The 14,289-nt window shown below is 49.9% G+C and overlaps 1 protein-coding gene across 4 annotated transcripts in view; it reads left to right on the top strand.

Annotated features, from left to right (window-relative positions):
• LOC149366072 (membrane metallo-endopeptidase-like 1) overlaps positions 1 to 14,289 on the top strand; it is a 63,675-nt gene that overhangs the window by 31,913 nt on the left and 17,473 nt on the right. For 2 of the 4 annotated variants that reach the window (XM_089548252.1, XM_089548225.1), the window contains 3 exons: positions 468 to 693; positions 4,405 to 4,503; positions 5,130 to 5,207. In XM_089548252.1, the coding sequence (XP_089404378.1) occupies positions 468 to 693; positions 4,405 to 4,503; positions 5,130 to 5,207 (403 nt within the window). Of the gene's footprint in view, positions 1 to 467; positions 694 to 4,404; positions 4,504 to 5,129; positions 5,208 to 13,108; positions 13,558 to 14,289 lie in introns of those variants that run through there. The other 2 variants (XM_089548235.1, XM_089548244.1) reach the window with 2 other exon arrangements.

Raw genomic sequence — 14,289 nt, 5'->3', positions numbered from 1 at the left:
GTCATCGGTTCGAATCCGTGTCGCAAGCTGGCCACCAAACTGACTATAGCCCATGTTGGCTATATCCAACAAGAATCGTATGACACCAACCGGAACGCTGTACGACAAACGGCTGCTCACAATTTTGGTGCGAATGGAGTCGGGAAAACTGGCGTCACATTGTGGTCGGCCACTGCGGGGTATCTACAGACGAACAAACATGTATATGACTGAAGTGGTGGTGCTCGGCTTGCTGTGTGCGTCATACGGCCAGTTTATGACGTCAGCCTATTTTACTTGTCATTGCTGTGGTTTTCTGTACAATCTTTCGCATTAAAACAAAATAATCAGTACATCTCACGCACAGTAATAATCCTGTCGCTTGAACGCTACCCTAAATACAAAGCTTGAAATGTTTGTGCGCTACAGGGATGCTTGAATTATCCTCTGCCCTAAACGCAGCGGCCTGCTTCCAATTTTCTTTCCAGAAAGACGTTGTACAACTACGCCGGCCTGCAAATCATGAAGGCACGGGCAGCGCATGCTTCTGAGCAGTTTCGAAATGCTTCCTTCGAGCTATCGCAAGCGATTTCGGGGGTTGTCACCGACAGTCCGAGGTGGGAAAAGTGCGTTGGTACCGTGAACAACGTGATGCCTGAGATTGTCGGTCATCTCTACGTACAGCACAAGTTCAGCAAAGAGGCAAAAGAAGAGGTAATCTCGAATGCTAGTTCCTCGCACAATTCGTTGTTAACACATTCAAATCGAAGGAGCAAAAACATCGGCATCGCTGCGGCGACCCGCATTGCAGCAATGCGAAATCAAAACGTCCACATACTATATCGACGTCCGTGGCTATTTTGACGTCCATGTGCTATATCGACGAGCGTGGATACTTCGACATACAAGTGTAATTTTCATGTGTAATTAAATAACCGCTACTCATGAACTAAATATTTCTTACAGCAAAATCTCATTACGCACAAGCACATTCAAACTTTTGCACATTTATCTTTACTGGACTTCATCATCTTGCGGACAGGTTTTGATGACGCGACCCAAACATTTAATGCTTTCGCATTAATAAATTGTGGCGCCAACAGAAATAATTTCCGATGGCAGGGACTCATGTATTGCCAGCTTCTTGGGGTGAAAGTTTGTTCCTTTAATGTAATTCTGGTAACTACCGTGGTCCAGAATTCATGGTAGAGAGAGGGTAGGGTAGATGGTCCTTGACGATCACAAAATGAACAAGGGAGGGTGTCGTGTTCGTCGACCTTTGCGACTCAAGGCCGCTCCGGCAGCCCTTGCCTCCTCCGCGCATACCCGCCGCCCGCTTCCAAGAAACAAGCGCGGGCCGGCCATTCCCCACAAAAGCAGGCAGGCGTCCGTCTCCCCCGACGACGTCTGATCCCCATGGCCCCGTCGACTGGCGCATTCCCCATTTCCTTGCCGTGACCGTCTGCATTCCCACAGCGGCGAAAGTTCTTTCTTGTACACTCGCTCTCTCTCTCTCTCTCTCCCTCTACGGTAATAAACCCCCAGTCTCCACCCAGCAACCGTGTTGAGAGGTTCCTCGCATGCGGGGCTCCCACGCCCCGCACCAACGCCGCCATTAACAGAGGGGAAAAGCTCAGGTTGCTTGAGCCAACGTTTCGACAAGGGGACTTGTCTTGCCCAGATGAAGACAAGTCCCCTTGTCGAAACGTTGGCTCAATTAGCGCGCGAGCGGCGCGAACTTGATTACTTTTGTATTTTGTAAATAGTGTACAAAGCTCTCCCCTGTCCTTTCTCGCTGTCGCTCCCCTCTATACGTCTCCTCACTATCCTCTTCCTTTCCCTTTCGTTTCCGCCGGCTGCAGCTCGGGTGCTTAAGATATTAGATAGCAATTGCCGCGGCCGGCAACACTCTTTTGCTTCACTTTTTATTTTTTAAATAAACCACTACCACCAGCAACCTGAGGTTTTCCCCTCCCTTGTTCATTTTGTGAGGTCCAGAATTGCGATACAAGGGGGAGGGGGGATGTGTGAACTTGGTATAACAAAAATTAGATGTGACCTAGGCCAAGAATTAACAAAACTTAGTCGACCATCCCGGTAAGAGTCATGTCCACTATTCTCGAACAAAAATTTTGAAAATTGGAAAACTGTAAGGTACATTTATAGAATTATTCAAGGTAATAGTCCATTCTTGTGATATGCACCAAAATCTTTCTTTTAAAGTGTTTCCATCGATTGCATCGAAGTGTTAAGGCTGCCGCAAAAAAACAATTTGGAACGCTTTTGAAGATAGTAAAAACGTTAACCGAAAAAAATTCAAGACTGCTGGCGGGTGATGCGCGAATGTATTGATTGCTATTGTGAAATCCCGCATTATATGAGAAAATTGCGTTCATAAACGGTTTTCCGCTCAAAGACTCTTTCGTCCAGAATTGCTGGATATAGTGGAATGACCATACATGGTCTGTTCTGAAAGTAGTAGGACTCATTTTTTTAAACAAAATATATTCAAGAGAATAGTACAAACGATTAAAATTTTTCAAGGTAGCACCCTTCCGCACCTACACGCTGCTGCCAATGAGTTTTACAGTTTTCGTACGCCTCCAGGAACGCCTGGACCGGAATGCTGTTTAGCTCCCTCGTCACGGCCTTTTGAACCACCTGTACCGATCCGTGATGTTTCCCCTCGAGCGTCGATTTTTTTCTCGGGAATAGAAAAAAGTCTGACGGGGCCAAGTCGAGGCTGTAGGGGGGCTGAGGCAGCGTTGCGCCTTGTGCTGGGCAAAAAATCGGGGTCCTCATTAACATCATGAAGAAGATCCTACCGGTTGGCCTTTTCCTCTTCTGACAACACTCCCGGCACCAACTTCGCGCACGCGTTCCTCATGGCTAAGTTTTCTGTCACGATCTCAAAAACTTGAGTTTGAGGAATGCTCAAGTCATCAGCAATCATTCCGATACTCATTCTACGATCACTGTTTAGTAAACGTTTCACTCGCTACACATTTTCGTTGGTCTTGCTAGTCGAAGGGCGTCTGGAGCGGTCGTCTTCCTCCACTCTTTCCTTACCTTCTCAGAACCGCTTGTGCCACTCAAAAAACACCTGATCTACCCATGCAAGCCTCACTGTAGGCCTCCTTAATTATGTTGTGAGTCTCTTTGCCCGTTTTACCAAGATTTACTCAAAATTTGATCGAGCATCGCTGATCCAGTAAACGCCGATGATTCTGCGTGACGAGACGTTTCGACAAGGGTTCACAGTACAAGCGACCTCCTCTCTTCAACGGCCGAGAGCCGACTGCCGATTTTCCCCAGCATTCCCAATATCCCCCTTCAACGATCCTACACGCGCAGACAACCTCTAGTCCGCCCGTTCGCCCAGGAAAAAACCAGTCCTACTACTTTCAGAACAGACCCTGTATTACGCGTGCAAGTGCACCGTCTTTTACAAAACTAACAAAGGAATGGGTTTTGCTTACCAGCTGTAGAATGGAGCGCTTAAGACACATTTTAAAACAAAAACATCTATGAAGATCAAGACACAAATTCTGCTTACTTCACACACATTTTGAGATTAAGAAGTGTTTCTATAAAGAAGAAACGTGGCAAAAACATCCATTTATTTCCAAAATTTTACCGCTTGCATACCACCACTCATCATACGACACCAGGAGGCAAAACCATTTTGTGTTGCATACGTGTAAAAGAAACCGCGGGTTTTCTTTGTTAACCTCTACTATACTCAGCTTCCTAAATAGCTCATTACATGATCAACTAACTAATATGTCCCTGACTGCAATCCGCAAGAAATTTGTACAGCATTCTACGCTATTGTTATCGGAGATGCGCGCATGTAAACTTGTACTGTGCCACTTTCTATTATAGCTTTTATTTTTTTCAGAACGTATTGCTGCCAATTACGTGAAACATGTGCGATTATGTGATCACGTATGTTTCTGTATATAGGGCTCATCTAAGCGCAATTATAATTGTAGAAAATTCTCCAGCGGCTTTTTCTTTTGTTCTATTTCTGCCTTGTGCCTGTTGCTTACTTGTAAGGGGGCGGGCGAGGCCTATCAAGCAGCTGCTTTTTTCTCGTCATCCGCTTTTTGTATATAAACTGAATTGATGGATTGATTGATTTAATCGATCAATCGATCGATTGGTTGATTGATTGATTGATTGATTCATTGACACGTGCCGCACTACGCGGCGAAGAAACAAATGCCGTTGCGTGTTACCTTGTGCAAAGATCTTACATGGAAAATAAAAGTTAAAGTGTGTATGCGTCGAAACAACTTGCGTGTTTGTGTTACAACGATGCAGCAAACGTATATATAACGTTTTTGAAGAATAACATCCGTCTTTCCAGTTATAACATTAGGGTTTGCTAACATCGGATGCATTTACACTTTTCTCTTTCAGGTTGAAGATCTTGCCAAGCGGCTCGTAAAAGTCTTCAACGAGACGTTGCAAGAGGCTGAATGGATGGACAATGAAACGAGAAACGCAGCAGAGGATAAGGTGCTGTGCCAACCTTTTTTGGACAGGTTTTGAAAAATGTTGTTCGTCCACCTTTTTTTGACCCTTTATTAATTACACAACGCAAACAAAAATTTATTTGGGCAGTTTATTGACTGTACATACACCTTAGTCAGCAAAATCTATAACCTTTTCAAAGACAAGTCTCATAGACTTGTCTACCAAAATTTGAAATCATACAAACAATCTATAGACTGCCTACGGATTTACAGCCCTACAATTTTAGTAGACTTCTCTATAGACCGTATATAAACTGTCAATAGAGAAAAGAAAAAATCTATATCAAGGCAATAGAGTCTATAAGAAATGTATAGAAAGTCTTTAGATTATTTTCATAATGGCAGCGTCAAAGTTCACCCTCCCATGCTAGCGCTAATGGGACCTCTGACCGTAAATTTTGCTGACACATCTAAAATCTGTCTAAGGAAAAGGAAGATATGGCGCTAAATTTTACTGACACATCTGAATCCTCGCTATCAAAAAGCTCCATATGGGTGGTTGACTGAAAATGACAGTTTGCACACTACTTTCCCGACAAGTTCTGCAAACTTAAAGCATGCAATTCTGGCTCTGAAGCGCACGAATACATGACCTTTTCCGTTTTCCAGCTGGCGAAAATGGGAACAAAAATTGGATACCCGGAATGGCTGTACAACACTACATATCTGGAGCAACTTTACCAATACGTGAGTATGGGGCCTATTTACACTTTATCGCCGACTGTGACAGCATCTGAGAGTGTCTAAAGTGAGATACCTAGTTTTCTGGCACTTCGTTTACATTTCAACGGATACCAGTCGCCATCTTTCCCTCACCTCGCACCTTGAGCCATTACGTAACGGCCGTAGCTGTCCAGGTGCGCTTTGGGCAAACATGTCGCTTTGATCAAGCGTGAAAAGAGATGAACGTCAGCGCAGGACTGTTCGAAAGTTATGGTCGAACAAGGGCTGAAAAAAATGAGAGAGTTTTACCGCCGTTAAAGCGAGTATGACATAAGAAAGCAGTCGGTTTCGAATTAGCCTGACTCTTGCCTAGAACCTTCCTTACATTGTCCTCCAAAACATTTTGTTTTAAACTTTCCTGCCACGTGACCTTGCGCTATCTACATCGGATCCGAGTCATTTGACCGTGGGTAAACGGTCAAGGGTCGAAGGTGAGGATTCAGATACCCGTCGGCTTTTTCAGGAGTGCTAGTGAAGTAGTGCCATCGCATTAAAAGAAATCCCAACGTTTCGGGAGCAGCTCAGTTCCTTCTTCAAGAGTGTTCAAGGGTGACTGAAGGCTTAGATTTCTTTATTTGAAAAAAAAAAAACCTTTGGTTTTGTTAATGTCCTTCTACATTACAAACCAAACCAGAAATCCGTCGAAGCTGTTTGCGTTCAGGCTAGAGGATCCGTTATGCACCCTGGCCGATCCCCTGCCGTGGGTATCTACCATTAAGCGTGAGGACATCATCATTAGCTTGAGCGCGGATATGTCATACTATGCATTAGCAGACTTATGCACAATACTGTTGCGAAAATATCGTTTTGCGTACAGCGTTCCTTTTACATATGCAGCGGGCTTGTCATGAACATGAAATGTATCGGGAATACAGCGGGGCAGTGGCTGCCGTTGGCTAAACTGGCACTGAACGGATGCTGTAATCTGTGAATTTTGTTCCATTGTATCCTGAAATAAAAAAAAAGGATATCATTCCTCTAAACGTTTTTAAGCTGTCGCAGTAATTAGCAACCTTGTGCAACCCAGTTTTGGAGATACCCTGAACTCTAGTAGTTCAATCACGCGACACCACATGTTCCGGACGTGTTGACTCATGTTGGGGGAAGTGCCCTACCCCAGTAACCCAGCTGCTGGGAGGCAGTGCGATGAAAGGAGCAGCAAGCTTGTGCACGATGTAGCCAAAGATTCTGTACGGCCCGTTGCGGCCCAAGACTATGTACGAAGTTGAAGGTGAATCTCAATACCCATTCCCGCTGTCGGTAAGGAGAATACGAACTGCACAACGTAGAATACAGACTCCAAGACTAGGGAAATTGTTAAGCGATTCTGCTTTAACTCCACTTAGTTGGAGCATGTGGTCTGAGGACAAACTCCCAGCGCCTCCATGAGGTGCGTCACGGGCAATGGAAGATCCTGTAAGTCCCCTGTAGGGCTCCGGGACTAAGTCCGGCTAAAAAGTGGAGGTCTACGCCGCATGCGTAATACCGCTGCGGAGTGCAGGGGTCTTACTAAAAGCCCTAGAGCCCTGGTATTAAGGCGCCCATCTAAGATAGCCTGAGAGACGCTACACAATCCCCCCCCCCCCCCCCCCCCCCCGGATGCCATCGCGGTTCTTCTGTGATGCTGAACAAGCCTTCGGGTAGGGGAGCTGGCTAGTGGCCGATGTATGGGAGCCCTGGTGTTGCGCTCCCCAGGTTGGTAAAGCACGGGAACTAAAAACCCCGCGCCGGGACATCGTCACCCGTGGCAATGCTGAGGGGTTTGCTCTCCGAAGTGCTGAACCACCCGCAATCCCCACTCCGACAACGAGAACTGGTGGTGACCGTGTTATGCAACTGTGGGCTCTTGGGCTTGTTCGCGGGATTGCGGGCCATAAGCAGGGTGCTGACGAATGCTTATTGAATGCGAGAGTGGAGCAAATAAACTTGAAATGAATAAAAAACTGATGGCCCCTTGTGAACCGGGCATATTAGGGGTCCGATCTCCGAAAAACCCTCATCCACAAGCTGTACTCTACGCAGCGTGTGCTATCAGCGGGAAGATGCATCGAAAGGAAATAGAGGTAGATATAGTGCGTCCGATGGGTATGTACAGTCTTTGTCAAAAGTAACCAGGCTGCATGGTTTACTTCTAGCTCATGCAGTGGAGCTCTTACAGCTTCGCTGAAGCTGAAATGGTCGTTAAAGGTAAGGACTGGGGGTCTTCTTATCTTCCAGCACCTTTTGATCTTAAGGAAAGCCACGAGGGCTCCACTATACAAGCTAGAAGCAAACCATGCAGCCTGGTTATTTTTGACAAAGACGGTACGTTAAGGCACAGAGCGAGTTCCGAATCATAATTCGAACGTGTCGCCATCACTGCCGTTTCCACGGCGTTTCAGCCATGATTCCGGTGGTCTCGTCGAAGATGAATGTCGAGCAGGAACGAGGCTATACAGCTACCCCAGCGTAGCAGCGTTCGTGCACTCTATCAGTTGCTTATCGTAGCGACTACTGTAGACAACGCAGCGGTAGACATCGATTTGTGACACCACGTGAAGCCTTTCAGTATGACAGTTGCTATCGGTGGCAAGTGTTTCGCTCCTTTTAATGCGTAAGCATTACTACCCGCACTTTCTCGAACCCTGCCCGTCTCTTGCGTTATGGTGCCGCCCTCCGGAAGCCTCCACCCACCAACGTACCGTAATTGCTCTCCACTCACATTCACCATCCTGAATCACCCCCCCCCCCCCCCCCCACAAACAACCCACCTCCACCTTACAAAAGCATCTCACCCACCACTAACCAGCCACCTCCCCCGCCTCAGACGCCTTCGCCAAGAAGCCCACGCTGCGCTGGAACTAAAATTGACGGCGAAACACAATTCAGTGCCGCAATAGCAAGGCGATCAATGTAGAAGAGAAATGCACAACCAACACTGCTAAAGCAGATTTGTCACATCGCCCGTACTTTCTTTGAGTATTGTTACGCTTCGCCTTCATCCTGAAGAAAAATCGGAGTGGTGGTGGTGAAAACTTTTTAATAAACAACAGGAGAGTTTGCAGACCAAAAATGGCCCTTTACATAGGTGGAGTCCTTAGTCCGGGACCCCGCTGGACGAGGCCGCTACTCGCGCCCGTTGGACTAGAGCCCTTTGAGACTCCAGCCCCGAGCAGTTGAGCAGGGCTGCCTCCCATGCCTCTCGGGAAGGGGAAGGATTGGGGGGAAGGGAAGGATTCTTTTGACAGGCCCAAACCATGTGGAAGGTATCGGAAACTTCCCCACAGTGAGGGCAGCGCCCATCAATTTTGGGGTCGAAATGTTTCACTATTGCAGGACACAACAGAGTGTTGGTCTGCAAGCGCCTCAGAGTTCGCTCATCAGCTTTACTCAGGCCCTTAGCAGGGACCGGGAAAAGACGATGGCGTTCGCAATAGTCGTCCAGAATTTCTCTGAACCGCAGAAGCGGTTGCACAATCTCCGAGCCGGAAGAGCCTGGGTGAGGTGCCCGGTAGGTAAGCGCTCGGGCAGCCGCGTCCGCAGCCTCATTACCTCTAACGCCCTGATGGCCTGGAGTCCAAACTATGCGTTTGGGCGAAGGGTCCGATTCCCTCACTGCGCGCTTTAATATACTCCAGGCTAAAGGTGAAATCTCGCCAGCCAGGTAGTGTTGACAGGCTCGACGCGAATCTGTCACGATTACCTTCGAATTCAAGTCCGAGGCGGCAAGCGCAATGGCTACTTCCTCAGCCTGTGCTGAATTTCGAGCTCGAAAGGAGAGCCCGTTAACGCATTGATCCTGGTGAACTACTGCGGCCGTGTAGAATCCATTGGGCGACGGCCCTGCCACGTCAACGTAGTATACACCCTGTTTGGATCCGTGTTGGTGTTCGAGGGCCCGAGCGCGCGCCTCTCGTCTGCCTTCGTGTGTATGTGTGTCCATGTTGCGCGGGAGTGGAGGGACCCAGAGCTTGTGACGCCATAGCTCCGGAATCCGACACGTCTCCTCTGGAGTGCACTCGTGTTGGATGTGCAAGCGGTCTAGCAGGCGGCGGCCGGATGCCGTCTGCGAGAGTCGCGTATATTGGTTCACGAGGTGGGCCTCCCGTAACTCCTGGTAGGAGTTGATCACCCCCAACGCCGACAACTTAGCATTGGAGGTGGCCACTGGGAGGCCCAGTGCTCGCTTTGTAGCCTTTCTAACGATGGTGTCGATTCTTATTTCTTGTTGTTTCGTAGTGCGAAGGTAGGGAGCGGAGTAGAGGATCCTGCTGGTCACGAAGGCATGGGCGAGCCGAAGCGCGTCCCTGCCTCGCAACCCGCCGCGCTTGTTAGAAACGCGATGGATCATGCGTCCGACCTGTTCGCCTACGCGCTTGAGTTTGGCAATAGTGGATTCCGGGCTGAGCCTGTTATGGATGAACAGACCTAGTATGCGGAGCTCCCCGACCTCTTTGATGGGGCCTCCCGTCAGAGAGATTTGCAAACTCGTGTTGTCCTTAGGATCGGATCTGATGTGCAGAAGTTCCGATTTTGCGGGAGCACATTGGAGACCACAGCCGATAGCGTAGCTATCGGTTATGGTGGCGGCCCGCTGAAGGCGGTCCTCCATTTCCCCAAGGCTCCCTTCGGTAGTCCAAATTGTTATGTCGTCCGCGTATAGTGCGTGATGAATGCCTTCCACCCGGGCCAATTGGTGGGGAAGCTGCATCATGGCAATGTTGAAAAGAAGTGGCGACAAGACCGCCCCTTGGGGTGTACCCCGTGTACCCATCGTGTATGGTCCGTATTCGTCATCCTCAATCTTGAGGAAGGCCTGACGCTTGGAGAGAAAGTCTCTTACATATGTGAATGCCTTGCGCCCACAATCAGTGGTACTCAAGTTAGCCAAGATGCTGCTATGACGAACGTTGTCAAAGGCCCCCTTAAGATCAAGGGCAAGGATGGCCTTGTCGTTGTGGCGCATGGCAGTGGGTCGTATTATGTAGCGGTGTAACTGGAGGAGGACGTCCTGCGCAGACATATGCGGTCGGAACCCGAACATAGTCTGCAAAGAGGCCCTTGGTCTCTATGTGTGGAGAGAGGCGATCCCTAACCATCGTCTCCATAAGCTTGCCCACACAAGAGGTTAGTGAGATGGGCCTCAGGTTGTCGGTATTCACTGGCTTGCCTGGCTTAGGGATGAAAGTGACCAAGGAGGTCTTCCATTCGGGAGGGAGTGGACGCCCGTCCCAAATCTGGTTAATGTACCCTAGCAGGTGGAGGTAGGCCGAATCTGGGAGGTTGGCCAACAGATTGACTGTTATGCGATCCCGACCCGGAGCCGTACCTCGCCGCATTTTAGCTAAAGCCGCCTTAAGGTCGTGTAACTCAAAAGGGGCATCAATGTCGGGATTCGGCTTTCCCGCGTACTCGTACTCGGGCCCAACTGGGTCCTCTATGCGGCAGAGATATCTGTCGCACAGGGTGTCCGCGAGTTGAGCCGTCGTACCTTGGTACCCGTGCAAAGCCCGCCGGAGCTGTCTTTGCGTCTCCCCTCTCGTTTGAGTGGGGTCGATGAGACTGCGAAAGAAGCGCCATGTTCCTCTCGAGCTCATCTGACGCGCTGCCGAATTACACTTCTCTATCCAGTTTGAATCGGTGAGCTGGGCAGCATACGCCGCAGCCTGCTCCGTGAGGTCGACAATGCGAGCTTTAAGTTTGCGATTCAGCTTTTGCTTCTTCCACCGTTTGGTAAGACTCCGGCGAGCCTCCCACAAGTGCAGGAGGTGATTGTCCACTGCAGGGATCTCTTCAGTGGTCTGAAGTGTCGTGACGTGTTGTCTTTGTATAGTGTCTAATTGCTTTGCCCACTCCGCATATCCGCCGGATAAGAGTACGGGAGGTATCTCTTTTGTTCGAAACTTATGCCAATCGGTCAATTTAGTGTGGCCCCACTTTTTGCGAGCCGCCTTCGCCAGAAGAGTGACCCGGAGAAGGCAGTGATCGCTACCAAGAGTCTCTCCCAGGTTCTCCCAGGTAGCGTCTCTGGTGTTCGTAACGAGAGTCAGGTCAGGGCATGTGTCTCGCGTAACCGAGTTGCCCACACGTGTGGGACAACATGGATCCGTGAGGAGTGTAAGACGAAGTGTGGAGATGAGCTCCGCCAGCTTGCGTCCTCTGGCCTTCTCAAAGTGGTAGCCCCAATGTAGGCTTGGAGCATTGAAGTCCCCAACGATCACTAGAGGTTCCTTGTCAGCCGATTTGAGCGCGCGGTAGAAGATTTCGTTGAAGGTCACGCGCGGCTTATGCGGGGGGCAGTAAATGTTAAGGACATGTATTGATGGGTCGCGGCGCTTGAGCGGCAGGACCTTGACCATACTGTATTCCTGTTCAGTTTCCAGTTCGAGGTCTACTGGGACTGCGGTGTACGCTTTGTTCACCAGGATGCACGTTGTAGGACCGCCTTGAAACGAGCTATACCCTGTGAATTTAGCATCTGCGCCGGGTTCCTGAAGAGCTAGGAGCGCCGGTGCGGTACCGAGAGACTGCAGGTAGAGCTGGAGGTGTGACCGTTTTTTCCAGCTCCGTAGACCCCTGCAGTTCCACTGTATGATCTCGAATTGCTCCGAATTGTTGTTGGCTTTCCGCTGGGGTCGGCTAGCCATCGTGAACGTGATTATTTAATTTTGGGGGCCAGGTCCCACCCCCGAAGGTGATGGGGCCTCAGGCAGAGGCACCAGCACGTCCGGAGAGAGAGCGGCCGGAATGTTTTCTAGTGAGCCTGTGGCCTGGCGAAGGACCACCTTCCGCCTGCGGAGGTCTGGTCGCGGAGACCGCGAGCGGGAGCGGCTTTGACTGAGTTGAGCTTCAATTTGGTCCTGAACGACAGAGAGAGCTGTCTCAGTAACCTGTGCCACTATAGCAGGCATGATTTTTGCCAATTCGGCCTGAAGAAGTTGCTGAATGGAGCCCCGGACCGCTTCCATGATTTTACCTGGCAGAGCATCAATTTCGCTCTCCAGGTTGTACAGGCGGCTCTCCATCATTGGCAGCCTACCAACCACTGTGCTGGCCGACTGCTGCGACACGCTTGTCAGCCCAGATGCGACCGAGGCATTCTCATCTCGGTCCTCCGGCTCGGCTAGTTCTATAGGCTCGGAAGGACCAGCTTGAGGTTCTTTACGTCCCTCTAACTTAGCCTCCAGCTCCTGAATTTTCCGCACTAGGAATTCTGTTTGGCGCCTAAGTTCAACATTTTGCCTCTGTAGGGCGGCTTCCGTAGGGGAGAGGGAGGGAGAAAGAGGCCCGGAGGCAGCCCTAGCCCAATCGCTCACCTTGTTTTGGGCGGTCGCTAGAGGCGGGAAATCCCCAGCGCTGAAGTTCGGCGACCTCGCCTGGGTCCCGGACTTCACAGCCGTCTTGACATGACCGGACTTGCCGGGCGCAGAAGTGGACTTGCTGTCCTTGGCATTGGTGGGCGGAGCTTGCTTCTGAGCCGACTTCCGCTTGCTTTGACTCCGTGATGGTCCCGGCTTGATCGGTTTCCGGTACTTGCCGACGCAGCCGGCAGCACCGGTGAAGTGGGCACCCGCGCACAGCAGACATCGGGGGGTGCACTCATGTTGTGGTATGCCCTCGGGTGTGGTGGCCACCTGAGAGCCGCAGAGGCCGCAGCGTCCCGACTGCGGCCGCGGGCAGATGTCAGCCCGGTGCCCCACCGTGCCGCATCGATGACAGGCGGGGATCGTCTTCTTGTACAGTCTCACAGGAATGCCCTGGTCGCTGCAGAAGATTTGGCGGGGTACCTTCTTCCCTTGAAAGGTGACCACTGCGATGGCGGTGCCGCCCAGCTTGCGCACAGAAAGTATTTCTCCGTGTCTCCACTCCAGCTTCTGCTTGAGCGGTTGCAGCGGAATACCGACTAGTCACGAAAGGCAAGCTGGGTCAACGCCTGGATTACCCACGGAAGCAGCGTCCGTCTTCCAGGAAGGAGTTTTCAGCGAGCGTGCGAACGCATGAAATGCGCGGGGACGCCGCTCGTGGACATTCCGCGTCTGCGCGACGTAAATGGCATCTTTCTCCTTCTCCCAACACGTGACGGGGGCGTGTTCCCTAAGAGGAGAGTGTGTAGTGGGTGCGGAATATACGGCTCTGGTGGGTGCCACAGTGAACTTTCTAGGACACTCCTTCCTCGGCAGGCGCCGCCCTCATCTAGGGAACCTAGGGAAAGCAAATGCTTTAAAAACTCGGCATCGAATACGGCCGAGTAGCGTCTCACCATCGGGCGTCTCACCATCAAGCGTCTCACCATCGAGCCTCTCGTCGTCAAGCTCCTTGTCGAGACTCTTTGTTTGTACATAATGCAATTTAATTGTATAAATTTCTTCTCCTTTTCCCTCTCCGGCCCGACCATGCTACCTGATCCGCAACAGTATTCCGAAGCTTAAAACCATGATCAGTGAGCGGGACAGCTAACTCTAAAGGGGGGAACCAAAAACTAGCTCGGCCCCAACCGTCACACCGGAATTGGACAATTTTAGCACATCGTGGAGTCCAGTAGCGCTTCCGTACGCAATGCCGTTGAGACGTGCCGACTTATGTCTCGTCGACAATAGTTATGACGCACCGGGGTTACTGCTTCGACCAAAAAATTCCAAATGCTCGCGATCTGTCTAGTAAAAACAACTCAAGGCTTTTCATCAGCGCTTCAAAGACATTATTTACGTTTCTACTTATACAACGTTTACATCCAAATAAGCACTGTAAAGAAGATGAACCATAACTAATATGACGAACACTTTTGAGAGTTAGAAAGCAATATAAACTCAACCAGATATCAATTGATATAAGTGATATTTCACCAAGATTTGGTTACGTCATGGTACACGCGTGCAAAACCAAAGTGGTGCACCAGTACGTCTCCTCAGCTTGTTTTATGCGATAACCACTTCCCAATTCAAATGATAATTTCCATTTCATCAATATTCCAATGCTTCATTTTGTCACCGTGTATTAGGCAAGATACTTTCATTTCGATCATAATCTCAAAGCACGTTTTCGTAGGCCGTCGTTCCTTTGCAGCTTG

The sequence above is a fragment of the Amblyomma mixtum genome, chromosome 1 (genome assembly GCF_055824585.1).
Source record: "Amblyomma mixtum isolate Tamu chromosome 1, ASM5582458v1, whole genome shotgun sequence".
Classification (NCBI taxonomy): Eukaryota; Metazoa; Arthropoda; class Arachnida; order Ixodida; family Ixodidae; genus Amblyomma; species Amblyomma mixtum.
The sequence above is the reverse complement of the archived record's forward strand: the minus strand, read 5'-3'. Positions and strand labels throughout refer to the sequence as shown.